Raw genomic sequence first — 14,830 nt, forward strand, 5'->3', positions numbered from 1 at the left:
GAATTTCCAGCGCGGTGTTTACAGTCACCAGTGTAATGATCTTGTACCTTTACGACCAAGGTCGAGTTTGCTAATCTTAAAGATCTCCAAGTCCGTAAAAATGGCATCTGTTTACAAACAGCAGAAATGAAGGGAAGTGTTTAAGTAGTTTTGTCCTATGACTGAACGCTAACACTGTCCTCCGCCTACTGGTGAGGCGTGGTACTGCTTGTGCAGCTCATATCCCTGGGAGTAAAAATGACAATAAACTAATTTATGTCAGGGTACCATCACACTCACCACTTACACATTCACACCACAGTCACTCCACCTACCAACATGTGTGTCCCACTCAGCCACAGGGATAACACCACACTCTTTACAGACACGGACTTGAGGAGAGGATCCCACCCAGGACCCCGAGCCCCTGAAGCTGTGCAGCAGTGTCACCACCTGCAGTGCCCCAATAACCACTTCCCTAGTGTTTAAAGATGGTAAGTTCCCTAAATGTGTCCAAGCAAGCATTATAACTGTTGCATATCGTGTTGCATGTGATTCTTCTGGTTTGTTAGATTATTATATTTTGGATAAGGTTTATTTATTCTGATTTATCTACTATTTTCATGTGACTGCACTCCTTTGGGCCCTCAAGGAAGTTTGGGTTAAATCTGTGCCACTTCACAATTGACAGTAGCTTTAAAATATGATAACAATTCTCTTCCATTAATAAAGACACAGAAGGTGTTTCCTTGAAGAGAGAGAGAGAGAGCGAGAGAGAGAGAGAGAGAGATCTTAGGTTTTGTAAGAAAGTAATGACCACATCCTTAGCCCACATGAGAAGAGCACCAAAAACATAGCCTCAGCAGAAGCCCTCATTCTCCTCAAATGACATCCCACAACAGCTTAACATTGAGAAAACTTGAACAGACAACAGCTATACCCTCTCTCGCGCACTTCGACAAGATGGAAAGATCTTTCATATTTTTGAGATTGCATTTAACATTTGGATCATAAACTTCATTAAAGCTCTTTATTATCTGGACACCCTTCTGGATTGGGGGCAGGTGGAAGGATTTTGGGAGTGACTGACTCTCTTCTGGAGCCTATCTGTGGCAGTTGATCCTGCTTTTACTCCAACTGTGATACTTTCTACCTGTTCTGCCACTGAGATAACTGCAACTAGGATAACTGCCTACTATCATACCTGCCACAGGGTATGGTAAGATACCACCTTGCCTGAAATTTAGATAACTACTGTCTTGGCCTCTTGTGTATGGAATAACTAATTTCTACGTTACCTGCAACTGGGATAACTAGAATCTAGCTCTCATTCTACAGGGACAACTAGTTACTACCTTACCTTCAGCTGGGATAACTAGTATCTAGCTCTCTTTCTACAGGGATAACTAGTTACTACCTTGTCTTCAGCCTGGATAACTAGTATCTAGCTCTCATTCTAAAGGGATGACTAGTTACTACCTTGCCTTCAGCTGGGATAATTAGTATCTAGCTCTCATTCTAAAGGGATAACTAGTTACTACCTTGCCTTCAGCTAGGATAATTAGTATCTAGCTCTCATTCTACAGGGATAACTAGTTACTACCTTGTCTTAAGCTGGGATAACTAGAATCTAGCTCTCAGTCTACAGGGATAACTAGTTACTACCTTGTCTTCAGCCGGGATAACTAGTATCTAGCTCTCATTCTACAGGGATAACTAGTTACTACCTTGTCTTCAGCCGGGATAACTAGTATCTAGCTCTCATTCTAAAGGGATGACTAGTTACTACCTTGCCTTCAGCTGGGATAATTAGTATCTAGCTCTCTTTCTACAGGGATAACTAGTTACTACCTTGCCTTCAGCTGGGATACCTTGTCTTCCTACTGGACTGCACTACCACTGAATAACCCTTTACTGGACTGTGAACTTTCTCAGAACTCGTGTGATCATTGATCAGACTTGCCTCAGATATTCTCTGTGTATTTGTATTTGAAAAATGTCCTCTGCCAGTGAGCTGGTGGCCCTGTGCCTAGGTGCCATCGGGATGGTGGGTACTGCGGCGACCACAGGTCTCCCCATGTGGAGGGTGACCGCCTTCATCCAGGAAAATATCATCACCATGGAGACACGCTGGGAGGGGCTATGGATGAACTGCTACCGACAGGCCAACATCCGGATGCAGTGCAAAGTGTACGACTCCCTGCTGTACCTTCCTCCGGAGATGCAGGCGGCTCGAGGGCTCATGTGCACCGCCGTGGCCTTGAGTTTCATAGGGTTGATTGCGGCCCTTCCGGGTCTGAAGGATACGGCCTGTCTCCAGGGCCAACCTCGGATCAAATCCCTCATTCTGATGGTTGCTGGGTGCATGCTATTGCTGGCTGCCTTTTGCGTCTACATCCCAGTCTCATGGACAGCGCATGTGATCATCCAGGACTTTTACAATCCTCTTCTCCTGGATGCTCAGCGTAGGGAACTTGGTGAGGCCTTGTACATCGGCTGGGTTGCTGGAGCCTTCCTCTTCGTCTCTGGAGTGGTCTTCCTCATTTGTAGATCTACCAAGTCCAAGTCGGCTCAGTTTTATCGCCCCGCGTACGCCACCAACACCTCCACCTTGACCCACGTTCATCCCTTCATGCCCGCTCCAAGCTCAATCTCGTCCATACCGCTCCTAACAAAGAACAGCATGTACCCACAATCTTTTTCCACCTACAGCCCCGTGGCAGTGACCCCTAGTGGTCAACCTGTGCACGTAGCTCCTCTACCTGTTCCAGTGGCGCATAGCAGCCACATGGCCCTTAATCAACAGCCCAAACACAAGCTGGGGAAACTCTTCACACCCAGAAACTCCACCCACCACAGCATAGCATCTGCACCCCCACCTCCCGCACATGCTGCGCCGTCCACCCAGTACACGCCCATTGTGTATGGATACCCCCACCAGCAGCTCCACCGCTCTGGCACCTTCAACACCTCCGGGATTTACATATGAGAACATCTTTAACCTTCGGTCTCCTCCAAGACCCGGATCCGGATTTGGACGGAACTGGAACTGACACATATTTAAAAATTGTTCTCCAAAATATAATCAACTGTCCCTCTCTGTGTTAACGTTACAGCTGATCTGTGTTTATATTAGAGCAGTGCTTTTAGACGGTAGATTTCAATACTTTAAATATTTAAATTTTCATATTTGTTGTGCATTTAATTTTAATCTCTTTCATTTGCCTTTATTTTGATTTCTGTTTCTAAGAATGATTTTCTTAGAGGTGTGCTGCATTATGACTTTACTGTACGTTTTATAATCAATTGTAATAAAGTGTAAATTTAAGATCCTCCTAAATGCTGGTCACAAACTCAGGACGAGTCAACGCCACAGTGTCAGTGAGACGTGGTTTTCCTGACACTGTGGTTTACTGTAAATAGGAGCGTTCTGGGAGGCGAGAGTCTGCTGCAGTGGGAAGTTGATGTTATCAACAGTTTCAGATAGTTTTACTTTCTCCCTGAACACTGTCTCACTGTGAATTCTTACTTTATAGAAGTACAGATCTCTCATTTTGTAAAGGTCTCTCTCTCTCTCTCTCTCTCTCCCTCTCTCTCTGTCTGTCTGTCTGTCTGTGTGTCTGTCTGTCTTCTCACTTGTTTTACACTCTTTTTCTCTTTCTCTCAACTTTCTTTTCTTTTGCTCTCACTATTTTTCTCTCTACACTTTTCTTTTCTATCCTTCCATTCTCCTTCTCTGTCATGTCTCACTCTCCTTTTACACTTTCTGTTTCTGTCTTTCTCACTTCTTTCTCTCTCTCTCTCTCTCTCTCTCTCTCTCTGCTTTATTTCTTCTTTCTCTCTTTTCTCACACCATTCTCACATTCTGTCTGGTATTTCTAAGGTTTTCTGTCTCTTTCTCTCTGTCTCTGTCTCTTAACCTTTATCTCTCTTTCTCCTGTTTTAGTTAAAGTCCATGACTTATTTCTTGCAAATTTCTTTTTAAAATATCATACACATCTATCTATCTATCTATCTATCTATCTATCTATCTGTCTGTCTGTCTGTCTGTCTGTCTGTCTGTCTGTCTGTCTGTCCGTCCGTCCGTCCGTCTGTCCGTCCGTCTGTCTATATAGTTATAGTTTTTAATCACTAAAGAAAGCATCGTGTAGCTGCTTTAGTTGTGATTTCTTCACTTTCAGGACACGTCCTTTTCCCTCCACCTACACAGTAAGTAAATAACCTAATCTCCTATAGGACTTCACATATTTCTTCTTATTTACCTGCAGAGGGCGCTAGAGCACATTATTTAACCATGTTCAGGATCCTATCGCCACTGTTTAAACCTCGTTCTGTGAATGGCCCCGAGATCAACTCAGTCACTGAGAGTGTATCAGCGCATCACTGAGCCCCTGACCCCCGCCAGCCGCTGACCGCAGACCGAGGAGAATCCAGTGGAACATTACAGAGGCCTCTCTCTGTTAAATTACCATTCTGTAGATTTACTAACTACATTCATCTTTAATGCCTTTGATAAACTGCAGTGATTCCCGCATCTCTTTCACTCACTAAACTCTTACTTTTATTCTGTTCTTTCTTTCCCCTTCTCCCTTTTTTCCTTCTTCTTTTTGGTTTATTGTTTCTTTTTTTGCTATATTCTTTTAATGTTGAGATTGCTTTAAAAAATTAAAAAATACGGTGTAAAAGTTTTAAAAAAGTACTTCTTCCATTCTCTCTCTCTCTCGCTCTCTCTCTCTCTCTCTCTCTCACTCTCTCTCTCACTCCCTCCCTCTCTCTCTCGCTCTCTCTCTCTCTCTCTCTCTCTCTCTCTCTCACTCTCTCTCTCTCTCTCTATCTCTAATCGTCTGTAAGATTAAGATCTTCCGCTTTAATCATTTCCTCGTGTACTGGAGCGGGCGCGCGGCTTCGAGCGTCAGATTTGCCGTTAATCTCGCGCTCTGCCTCCGTGTGTGTGAGTGTGTGTGTCGCGAGCCTTCCTCGGTGCCCTCCGGAGTGTGTGTGTGTGGAGAGAATGCGCGCGCGAGGCGGGCATGAGGCGCTCGGAGCCGGAGGAGAGCACCGGCATTAGCAGCAGTAGGAGCGCGTGCGTGCGGGTGAAATTCGGGCGCGAGGTGGAGAAACGGGATTACATGCTGGAGCGCGCACGCGGCGGGCCGGAGCGGTGATGATGAACATGATGAAGATGAGGGACGCGCACGAGCTGTGGTGACGCGCCATGGCCCGGATCATCCCGCTGCTGTGGCTCGTGACGGAGCTCCGCGCGAGCGCGCAGCAGCAGGTCCTGCGCATCGGTACGTTCACGCGCAATCAAACTCGTTCACGTGCTTAATATACTACAGGTCACCATGCGCGAGCAGAGGGGTGTAACGCCCACCAGCACAGGGCTGTGGAACTGAGGAACTGTGTTCTCTGGACTCCCAGCATCTTCACTCCACAGCTCCAACACTCCAGAGAACACAGTTCCACTGTTCCACAGCCCTGTGCTGGTGGGCGTTACACCACACTCTTAGCATTAGGCTTTGGGGGGAGTTGTGGTCTGTGTGTGTGTGTGTGTGTGTGTGTGTGAGTGACTGGGTGAGTGAGGGTGTGTGTGAGTGACTGAGTGAATGTGTGGGTGAGTGCGTGTATGGGTGAGTGCATGGGTGACTGGGTGAGTGAGTGTGTGAGTGACTGGGTGAGTGAGTGTGTGAGTGACTGGGCGAGTGTGTGGGTGAGTGACTGGGTGAGTGTGTGGGGGAATGAATGGGTGAGTGACTCAGTGAGTGACTGGGTGAGTGTGTGGGTGAGTGACTGGGTGAGTGTGTGGGTGAGTGACTCAGTGAGTGACTGGGTGAGTGTGTGGTGCTCTCTCCATGTGTTTCTGTTTTGCAGCCTGTGATTCCAGGCTCTGGACCCATTGTGACCCTGATCAGGATGAAGCAGTTACAGAAAGTGAATGAGTGAATGACATCAAGTGTTGTTTAGCTACATTAGCACTGTACATTTGGACACTAAACGTTGTTTGACTGTGTCTTAAACTCGGCCTCCAGTAACACACTTGAGGTGAAGAAAAAGTAAATGAAAATCCTCAGTGAAGTACAATCCTTACGGAAGTAAACATAACTACATCTGTAGGTCAGGATTAAACTGCCTCTGTAACTGATTTCATAATCTCAACCCAAATATTTTCCCTCTGTGTGTGTGTGTGTGTGAGTATTAGTTGTAGTGACAGAATCTTCAGAATGTGGGACGGCTGCTGATTTGTGTCACCGAAGGACAGTTGGGTTTTATTTGGGTCTCGAAGGAAAAATATTTGTTTGGTGTAGTTTACACCCTGCATTAGTGCTGCTGCTATAGGGTGAGTGGGCGGGGCTAAACTGCTTTAGGGTGAAAGGGTGGGGCTACATTGTTGTAGGATTATAGGGAATGGCTTACCTGTTTCATGTTGAATGGTTGGGGCTAAAGTGTTATATGCTGAATGGGTGGGGCTAGTGTTACATGTTGAATGGGTGGAGCTAAACTTGTAGGAAAAGATGGGTGGAGCTAAACTGCATTTGGTCGAGTGGGCGAAGCTAATATGCTCTAGGCTGAATGGGTGAGGCTACAGTGCTATATGCTGAATGGGCGGGGCTAAAATGCTAAAGACTGAAAGGGCGTGACTAAACAGCAGCAGGCTGAATAGGCGGGGCTAAATGGCAGTAGGCAGAATAGGCGGGGCTAAACTGTTGGAGACTAAAGGGCTGGCGACACCGTTGTAGGCTGAAACAGAAGGGCTGAACTTCTGTAGGGTGGATGGGCGGAGCTAAACTGCTGTAAGCTTAGTGGGCGGGGCTTTTCTTTTTACTTTTTCCTCTGGTAAGTGGTGTAGATTTCCTGTGTTGCTGATACTCACCATAATCTCTCAATCAGCAGAGTTGGTTGTAATCCTGGTTTATAACTTGGCTGTAGATTAAGGCTGAACTAACACAGTGACTTTGTAAACCAGGCAGAGGTCAGTGTGATGTTCAGAGGCTCCAGACGTTTATACAGATCACTCTGTGCTAGGTTTTCACGGTTAGAACACAATTCTGACACAGCACTGATGCTAGTTTAACAATGTGCATTATTTTACTTATTAACTGTTCTCTAAAGTATATTTCTTTATTATATTTCTACACCAAAAAAACATGTCTCCTTTGTGCTTTTATGAGGACTGGGTCGCATTCAGTCACAGGGACCTCAGTGAGGGGTATAAGGCACCCCAGCCCAGTGGTGAGGGGCTATATACCTCGCTGGTGAATAATATATAAATGTATTGTCACTGTATCGGAAGAAAAACCTGTATCTATTTTTTATTTGTCAATTTATAGTTTACTACATCATTTGACCAGGACATGTCATGATTAATGAACATGTTTAGCAAGGTGTGCTTATTCAGCACTTGTGTTATCCACTACAGTATCCCACCAAGATTGCAACAACAACAGAGTTTACTCCGCACTGATGAGCATTTTATTCACTTAAATTATCAGTACATTTGAAGCAAATTCAGTTCCAGTCTTCCAGAATCTAATCTCCAATGTGAGCTAATGGCTAATTTAGGCTAAATGTTGTTTAGCATAGAGCTTCGGCCGATCCAGCAGCTGCCACACCCTCCCTGTGGACTCTTGGCATTGTGCATGGTCGCATTAGTGCTCTGGAGTATTCTATTCTCTTGGTCAGTTATTTTATATAGAGATTGGTGTAGTATATTTCTTTAAGCTCTGGAGTTGAACCCCAGTTTGGACAGCAGGGGTGTTATCCACGACACCATCCCATCAGTACAGCATCATTACCGCAGTGTCCTCACATCAAGCAGTATCTGTGCAGATTACATTTCCATGTTTCTCTGAAGTGTCCGACCTCCAGAGTCTAATCTCAAATGTGGGTTGGACACTAATCTGGGCCAGACCCCAGGGACTTATCTGAGGGCGGTGAATATGGCTTATTGACAGAGAAAGCGAGGGATGCAGGGTTTAAGAAGAGTGCTGTAATCTATCCTCCACTCCTTTAATCGTCCTCTCCCTCCATCCGAACTCAAATAATCTGAGAAACACTTTAATCTCAACCATATGCTGCACACGGCAATTATATTACCAAACAGCACCCACCTTCATGCTAACACCACACACACACCACTAATAATAATTTACTGTTTCTCTATCTCTCCCTCTCTCTTTCTAAACACTATTGACTTCATCTCTCTCTCTCTCTCTCTCTCTCTCTCTCTCTCTCTCTTTGTCTGTGACCTCTTTCTTGTTCTCTTTATCTTTCCAGCTCTGTTATTACCTTCTGTTTGCACTCTCGGTTTTCCACTAAGCTCTCTGTTCACTACTTTCCTCTTTCCTTTTTCTTTTGTTCTTCTCACATTTCTCTCTTTCTTTGAATTCTGCGTGCCATGAGGCTAATGTAGTGAAGACATAGTCGAAGATCATAAGGGAATTAGCATGTAGCTAACTGTGGGTTATCATACTGTGGAATTGTTGAGTTAAATTTTATAGAAATATTAATAACTGTCTCTAATATTTTTATTGTGTAGTCTTTCACACTTTATTACACAGTGTTATTTCTTAACATGGACTAAAGTATATTAGCTTGAAGCTAAAAACAGTAGCATTAGCTAAGTAGAAGACAGATATCAGTGCATGATTGTGTTGTGCTGGAAGGTTTTTAAAGCTCTGTGTGTGTGTGTGTGTGTGTGTGTGTACTTGCTAAACAGTGACATCATTGTCCTCTGGTGCTTTACATGCAATGAACACATCCACATACACACACACACACACACACACACACACACACACACACACACACACATCACTGCTCTCTCTCTCTCTCTCTCTTTCTTACATGGCCCTTTAAAGCCACATGGTCATTTGCCAGTTCCACATAGCAGGGGCCAATGCCGTTTCTGGTATCATCAAGAAAAACTACATATCTCTTTATTTTTTTATTAATATAATTTTATAAATCATTTTATATTTTATAAGATTATATTGAGATATTGTTATCCAAGAATGCATCTAGAGAAATACTCTTTTTTGCACACTTAGGCACTCACTCACTCACTCACTCATTGACTGTCTCAGACCTGTCTTGTCTTATGCTTGCTTCTAGCTAGCATGCTAACATGATAAGTGCCCACAGCTATCTAGAATTTCAGTCCAAGTATTTTCAGAGCAGGACTCTGGCGGCCAACCTGCATAAAAAATGAACTTATTGGAGGCAGAAATTGCGGAAATTATTATTGGCTACACAGCGCAGTGCTTCATGAATATTTTAATTTCCTCAGAAGCTGGAAATGAAATTAGTTCAGGTGTGTGTGTGTGTGTGTGTGTGTGTGTGTGTGTGTGTGTGTTCAGTGTGTGTGTGTGTGTGTACTCACACAAATCCTTAACCTTTTATCTTTATTAATTTCCTTTGTTTAATAATTATATAAAACACTTATTATTGTCTGTTTAGTTACATATTTATGTTTTCTGTGTTTTTGTGTGTTTTATTCTGTTTATTGTTTGGCTTTATGTTAATTTCTCTCTCACATTCATTAACATTTATTCCTACTGTCTGACATATCTGGGTCTTTTATATTTACAGAAATGCTGTGGTTATACATCAGTTAAGAAACAACCTCAATGGGACTCAGTCCTAATATTGGCCCTATGGGATTTACAATGATATCATTAGTATCAACTGAGAAAGTGTCTTATTCATTTGAACAAATGAACGAATGAATGAATGAATGATGTGACACTTGCACAGTGCTTTTGTAGACACATACAATGCTTTAATTTTTTATTGAAATTAAGTAATCGCCTCATACACCGCTAGTGTGTAGCATCCACATAGATATTGTAATGGCATCCATTTTGTGTATTACGCTCACACATCACCTGTTATGTAGACAGTAGTTGGGTGAGAGCTGGTTTATATGAAGATTTCCAGTATAATGTTAGCAATAACTTTGCAAGTGTCAACCATATTGGACTTTTAAGGAAGGACGCTTGAAAAAATAAAAAGCAAAATTAGTGACCACTGGAATAAGTACATTTCTCTATATTAAATCACTTAAAACAAGTAAAATGTTCTATCAATTTGAATAATCTTGCTATAATGTCTATAGTTATAATGACTGAATGAATAATGTTACAAACATTTACTACATTTTCAGAAATGTTCAGCATTTTTGGGGAAAATAAACTCCAGCTGTGGTCAGCACAGTGGGGGAGTGATCCACAATCAGTGTCTTGATGAATCCTCCTATCTTCACCCTTCTCCCCCTGCTCTAAATCACCCACTATCCCTCACACCACGCAATGTCTCAGTTTTGAAGGTTGATTGCTTTAGAAACTGTTGTTACTTCAGCAGGCGGTCAAGTGGATGATGTACTGACAAAAGTTTGAGTTTGCTGTGACAAACGGGTGACTGTCTGTAAGGAGTGTGGTGTGTTCTCCCTGTGTCTGTGTGGGTTTCCTCCGGGTGACTGTCTGTGAGGAGTGTGGCGTGTTTTCCCTGTGTCTGCGTGGGTTTCCTCCGGGTGACTGTCTGTGAGGAGTGTGGCATGTTCTCCCAGTGTCTGCGTGGGTTTCCTCCGGGTGACTGTCTGTGAGGAGTGTGGTGTGTTCTCCCAGTGTCTGCGTGGGTTTCCTCCGGGAGACTGTCTGTGAGGAGTGTGGTGTGTTCTCACTGTGTCTGTGTGAGTTTCCTCCGGGTGACTTTCTGTGAGGAGTGTGGTGTGTTCTCCCTGTGTCTGCGTGGGCTTCCTCCAGGTGACTGTCTGTGAGGAGTGTGGTGTGTTCTCCCTGTGTCTGCGTGGGTTTCCTCCAGGTGACTGTCTGTGAGGAGTGTGGTGTATTCTCCCTGTGTCTGCGTGGGTTTCCTCCAGGTGACTGTCTGTGAGGAGTGTGGTGTGTTCTCCCTGTGTCTGTGTGGGTTTCCTCCGGGTGACTGTCTGTGAGGAGCGTGGTGTGTTCTCCCTGTGTCTGTGTCGGTTTCCTCCAGGTTACTGTCTGTGAGGAGTGTGGTGTGTTTTCCCTGTGACTGCGTGGGTTTCCTCCGGGTGACTGTCTGTGAGGAGTGTGGCATGTTCTCCCAGTGTCTGCGTGGGTTTCCTCCGGGTGACTGTCTGTGAGGAGTGTGGTGTGTTCTCCCAGTGTCTGCGTGGGTTTCCTCCGGGAGACTGTCTGTGAGGAGTGTGGTGTGTTCTCAATGTGTCTATGTGGGTTTCCTCCGGGTGACTGCCTGTGAGGAGTGTGGTGTGTTCTCACTATGTCTGTGTGAGTTTCCTCCGGGTGACTTTCTGTGAGGAGTGTGGTGTGTTCTCCCTGTGTCTGCGTGGGCTTCCTCCAGGTGACTGTCTGTGAGAAGTGTGGTGTGTTCTCCCTGTGTCTGTGTGGGTTTCCTCCAGGTGACTGTCTGTGAGGAGTGTGGTGTATTCTCCCTGTGTCTGCGTGGGTTTCCTCCAGGTGCTCCGGTTTCCTCCCACGCTCCAAAAACACACGTTGGTAGGTGGATTGGAGACTCAAAAGTGTTCGTAGGTGTGAGTGTGTGAGTGAATGTGTGTGTCGCCCCCTCCAGGGTGTGTCCCGTCTTGCGCTCAGTGATTCCGGGTAGGCTCCAGACGCACCGCCACCCTGAACTGGATAATGGTCACAGACAATAAATGAATGTACTTGCTATGTATCCACTTGAGGACACATTCCTGGTCGTTTTGCTCTGTGTGTCTAGAGAGCATGTGATGTTTTCGTGCAGTTTCTGTGCTCATCTGTCTTGTGTGGTCAGTGTAAAGTGGATTACTGATGGACGAGAAATGAGATCATCATTGTCACAGCAAAATCTGTGAAGTGCTGGGTCATGTCCTTACATGCACTAAAGACAAACAGCTCTCTGCAGAATAGCCGACTGACTCCTTAACCTGAAACAAATCAAAACCTCTTACACTGAGGGAATTCAGTCCCTTAAAGGAGCACTAGGTGGTATATTTATCTTTTAATTACAGCTTCAAAATCATTATGATGCTTCTCGGAGCTGTACTAGGGAGAATATAGTGTCTGTCTTTGCTACTCTGGGCTCAGCACTGCAGAAACTGCATTATGTTATGTGGCAACATGGTCCTACAAGTAGCATATCTGCCACACAGGTCCAGGGATCTGAAGGTTGTGGGTTCGAGTCCCGCTCCGGGTGACTGTCTGTGAGGAGTGTGGTGTGTTCTCCCTGTGTCTGCGTGGGTTTCCTTTGGGTGCTCCGGTTTCCTCCCACGCTCCAAAAACACACGTTGGTAGGTGGATTAGCGACCGGTAGGTCGGTGTGAGTGTGTGTCACCCTGTGAAGGACTGGCACCCCCTCCAGGGTGTGTTCCCACCTTGCAGGTGGGCTCTGGACCCACCACGACACTGAACTGGATAAGAGGTTACAAACAATGAATGCATGAATGATTGTTGATGCAAAGCATGAACCCGAATTATGTTCCCTGGAGCTTAAGGTCAACATGCCCACTGCCAAGGGCCCATAAGCCCTCTGCAATGTTACATCTCCAAGAATCATCCAAGATCAGTTCCTCATCTCAAATGCTCTCGAAGCTGAACGCCATATTTCTGTTTCTGTGTGTTTTTTAAGGTGGTATTTTCGAGACGTTGGAGAACGAGCCGGTCAGTGTGGAGGAACTGGCGTTTAAATTCGCAGTGACCAACATCAATAGGAACCGGATGTTAATGCCCAACACCACACTCACCTACGATATCCAGCGCATCAACTTGTTTGACAGTTTCGAGGCGTCTCGCAGAGGTAAGTAATGTCCAGTTCAGCTTTAGGAGGACAGGTTTATCCCATAAGCACAGGTCAGAATGAGTCCCAAGGGGCCAGGGGTGGGATTATTATGAATATATGATGCAGACAACACACACTTGTGGGGTCCACATGGGCCGCTCTGCTGGGTACCAGTAAGATTTGACCATGGGTTTTATGCTGGACTTACATATGGATGGCCTCCAGGGTCAGTGATTGAACCAGGATGGGCAGCCCAGTAAATTAAGTGGACCACATAATACGAATTACTAGGCAGCCCACCTAGGACCCACCCAGAATTCACTGAGCCCATGTTAAACCCCCCAATAAGGGGTGCTGCCTGTTGTAATGTGTAACCACAATCTCTCTTTCCTGATGTCAGCATGTGATCAGCTTGGGCTGGGCGTGGCTGCTGTCTTTGGCCCCTCCCACAGCTCCGCGGTCAGTGCGGTGCAGTCCATCTGTAACGCTCTGGAGGTGCCACACATCCAGACTCGCTGGAAACACCCCTCTGTGGACAATAAAGATAGCTTCTACATCAACCTTCACCCGGACTACGCCCCCATCAGCCGCGCCGTACTGGAAGTTGTCCAGTTTTACAAGTGGAAGACCGTCACCGTCGTCTACGAGGACGCTACTGGTGGGTGGAGTCAAAAAATGGAGTTCACATATTGTGTTCTTCTCTGAGCGTGTTGAGCCGATGAACAGAGTTTAGTGTTCTCCTCCGAGTGTGTTGAGTCTGATGAACAGAGGTTAGTGTTCTTCTCTGAGCGTGTTGAGTCTGATGAACAGAGGTTAGTGTTCTCCGAGCGTGTTGAGTCTGATGAACAGAGGTTAGTGTTCTCCTCTGAGCATGTTGAGTCTGATGAACAGAGGTTAGTGTTCTCCTCCGAGCGTGTTGAGTCTGATGAACAGAGGTTAGTGTTCTTCTTTGAGTGTGTTGAGTCTGATGAACAGAGGTTAGTATTCTGCTTTCAGCGTGTTGAGTTGATGAACAGAGGTTAGTGTTCTCCTCCGAGCATGCTGAGTCTGATGAACAGAGTTTAGTATTTTTCTCTGAGCGTGTTGAGTCTGATGAACAGAGGTAAGTGTTCTTCTATGAGCGTGTTAAGCTGATAAACAGAGGTTAGTGTTCTCCTCCGAGTGTGTTGAGCTGATGAACAGAGGTTAGTGTTCTCCTCTGAGCATGTTGAGTCTGATGAACAGAGGTTAGTGTTCTCCTCCGAGCGTGTTGAGTCTGATGAACAGAGGTTAGTGTTCTTCTCTGAGCGTGTTGAGTCTGATGAACAGAGGTTAGTGTTCTCCGAGCGTGTTGAGCTGATGAACAGAGGTTAGTGTTCTTCTTTGAGTGTGTTGAGTCTGATGAACAGAGGTTAGTATTCTCCTTCGAGCATGCTGAGTCTGATGAACAGAGTTTAGTATTTTTCTCTGAGCGTGTTGAGTCTGATGAACAGAGGTAAGTGTTCTTCTATGAGCGTGTTGAGCTGATGAACAGAGGTTAGTGTTCTCCTCCGAGCGTGTTGAGCTGATGAACAGAGGTTAGTGTTCTCCTCAGAGCGTGTTGAGTCTGATGAACAGAGGTAAGTGTTCTCCTCCGAGCGTGTTGAGTCTGATGAACAGAGGTTAGTGTTCTCCTCCGAGCGTGTTGAGTCTGATGAACAGAGGTTAGTGTTCTTCTCTGAGCGTGTTGAGTCTGATGAACAGAGGTTAGTGTTCTCCGAGCGTGTTGAGCTGATGAACAGAGGTTAGTGTTCTTCTTTGAGTGTGTTGAGTCTGATGAACAGAGGTTAGTGTTCTCCTCCGAGCATGCTGAGTCTGATGAACAGAGTTTAGTATTTTTCTCTGAGCGTGTTGAGTCTGATGAACAGAGGTAAGTGTTCTTCTATGAGCGTGTTAAGCTGATAAGCACAGGTTAGTCTTCTCCTCCGAGTGTGTTGAGCTGATGAACAGAGGTTAGTGTTCTCCTTTCAGCGTGTTGAGTTGATGAACAGAGGTTAGTGTTCTCCTCTGACCGTGTTGAGCTGATGAACAGAGGTTAGTGTTCTCCTCCGAGCGTGTTGAGTCTGATGAACAGAGG

At 45.4% G+C, this 14,830-nt stretch overlaps 2 protein-coding genes across 2 annotated transcripts in view; both read left to right on the top strand.

Annotated features, from left to right (window-relative positions):
• Positions 1 to 871: 871 nt before the first annotated feature.
• Positions 872 to 3,267, top strand: LOC136708111 (claudin-8-like). Its single transcript, XM_066682397.1, has one exon. It carries the CDS (start codon positions 1,976 to 1,978, stop codon positions 2,966 to 2,968), a length of 993 nt encoding a protein of 330 aa, XP_066538494.1. The 5' UTR covers positions 872 to 1,975; the 3' UTR covers positions 2,969 to 3,267.
• Positions 3,268 to 4,174: 907 nt separating this feature from the next.
• Positions 4,175 to 14,830, top strand: part of grik1b (glutamate receptor, ionotropic, kainate 1b) — a 34,181-nt gene continuing 23,525 nt past the window's right edge. The window contains exons 1-3 of the mRNA XM_066666743.1: positions 4,175 to 4,188; positions 12,586 to 12,753; positions 13,136 to 13,393. Coding sequence (XP_066522840.1) covers positions 12,675 to 12,753; positions 13,136 to 13,393 — 337 coding nt within the window. The 5' untranslated portion in view covers positions 4,175 to 4,188; positions 12,586 to 12,674. The remainder of the gene's footprint in view (positions 4,189 to 12,585; positions 12,754 to 13,135; positions 13,394 to 14,830) is intronic.

This window comes from Hoplias malabaricus, chromosome 1 (genome assembly GCF_029633855.1).
Source record: "Hoplias malabaricus isolate fHopMal1 chromosome 1, fHopMal1.hap1, whole genome shotgun sequence".
Classification (NCBI taxonomy): Eukaryota; Metazoa; Chordata; class Actinopteri; order Characiformes; family Erythrinidae; genus Hoplias; species Hoplias malabaricus.

Coding starts and splice junctions, on each gene's coding strand:
- LOC136708111 (XM_066682397.1), top strand. CDS start 1,976: ATGTCCTCTGCCAGTGAGCTGGTGGCCCTGTGCCTAGGTGCCATCGGG.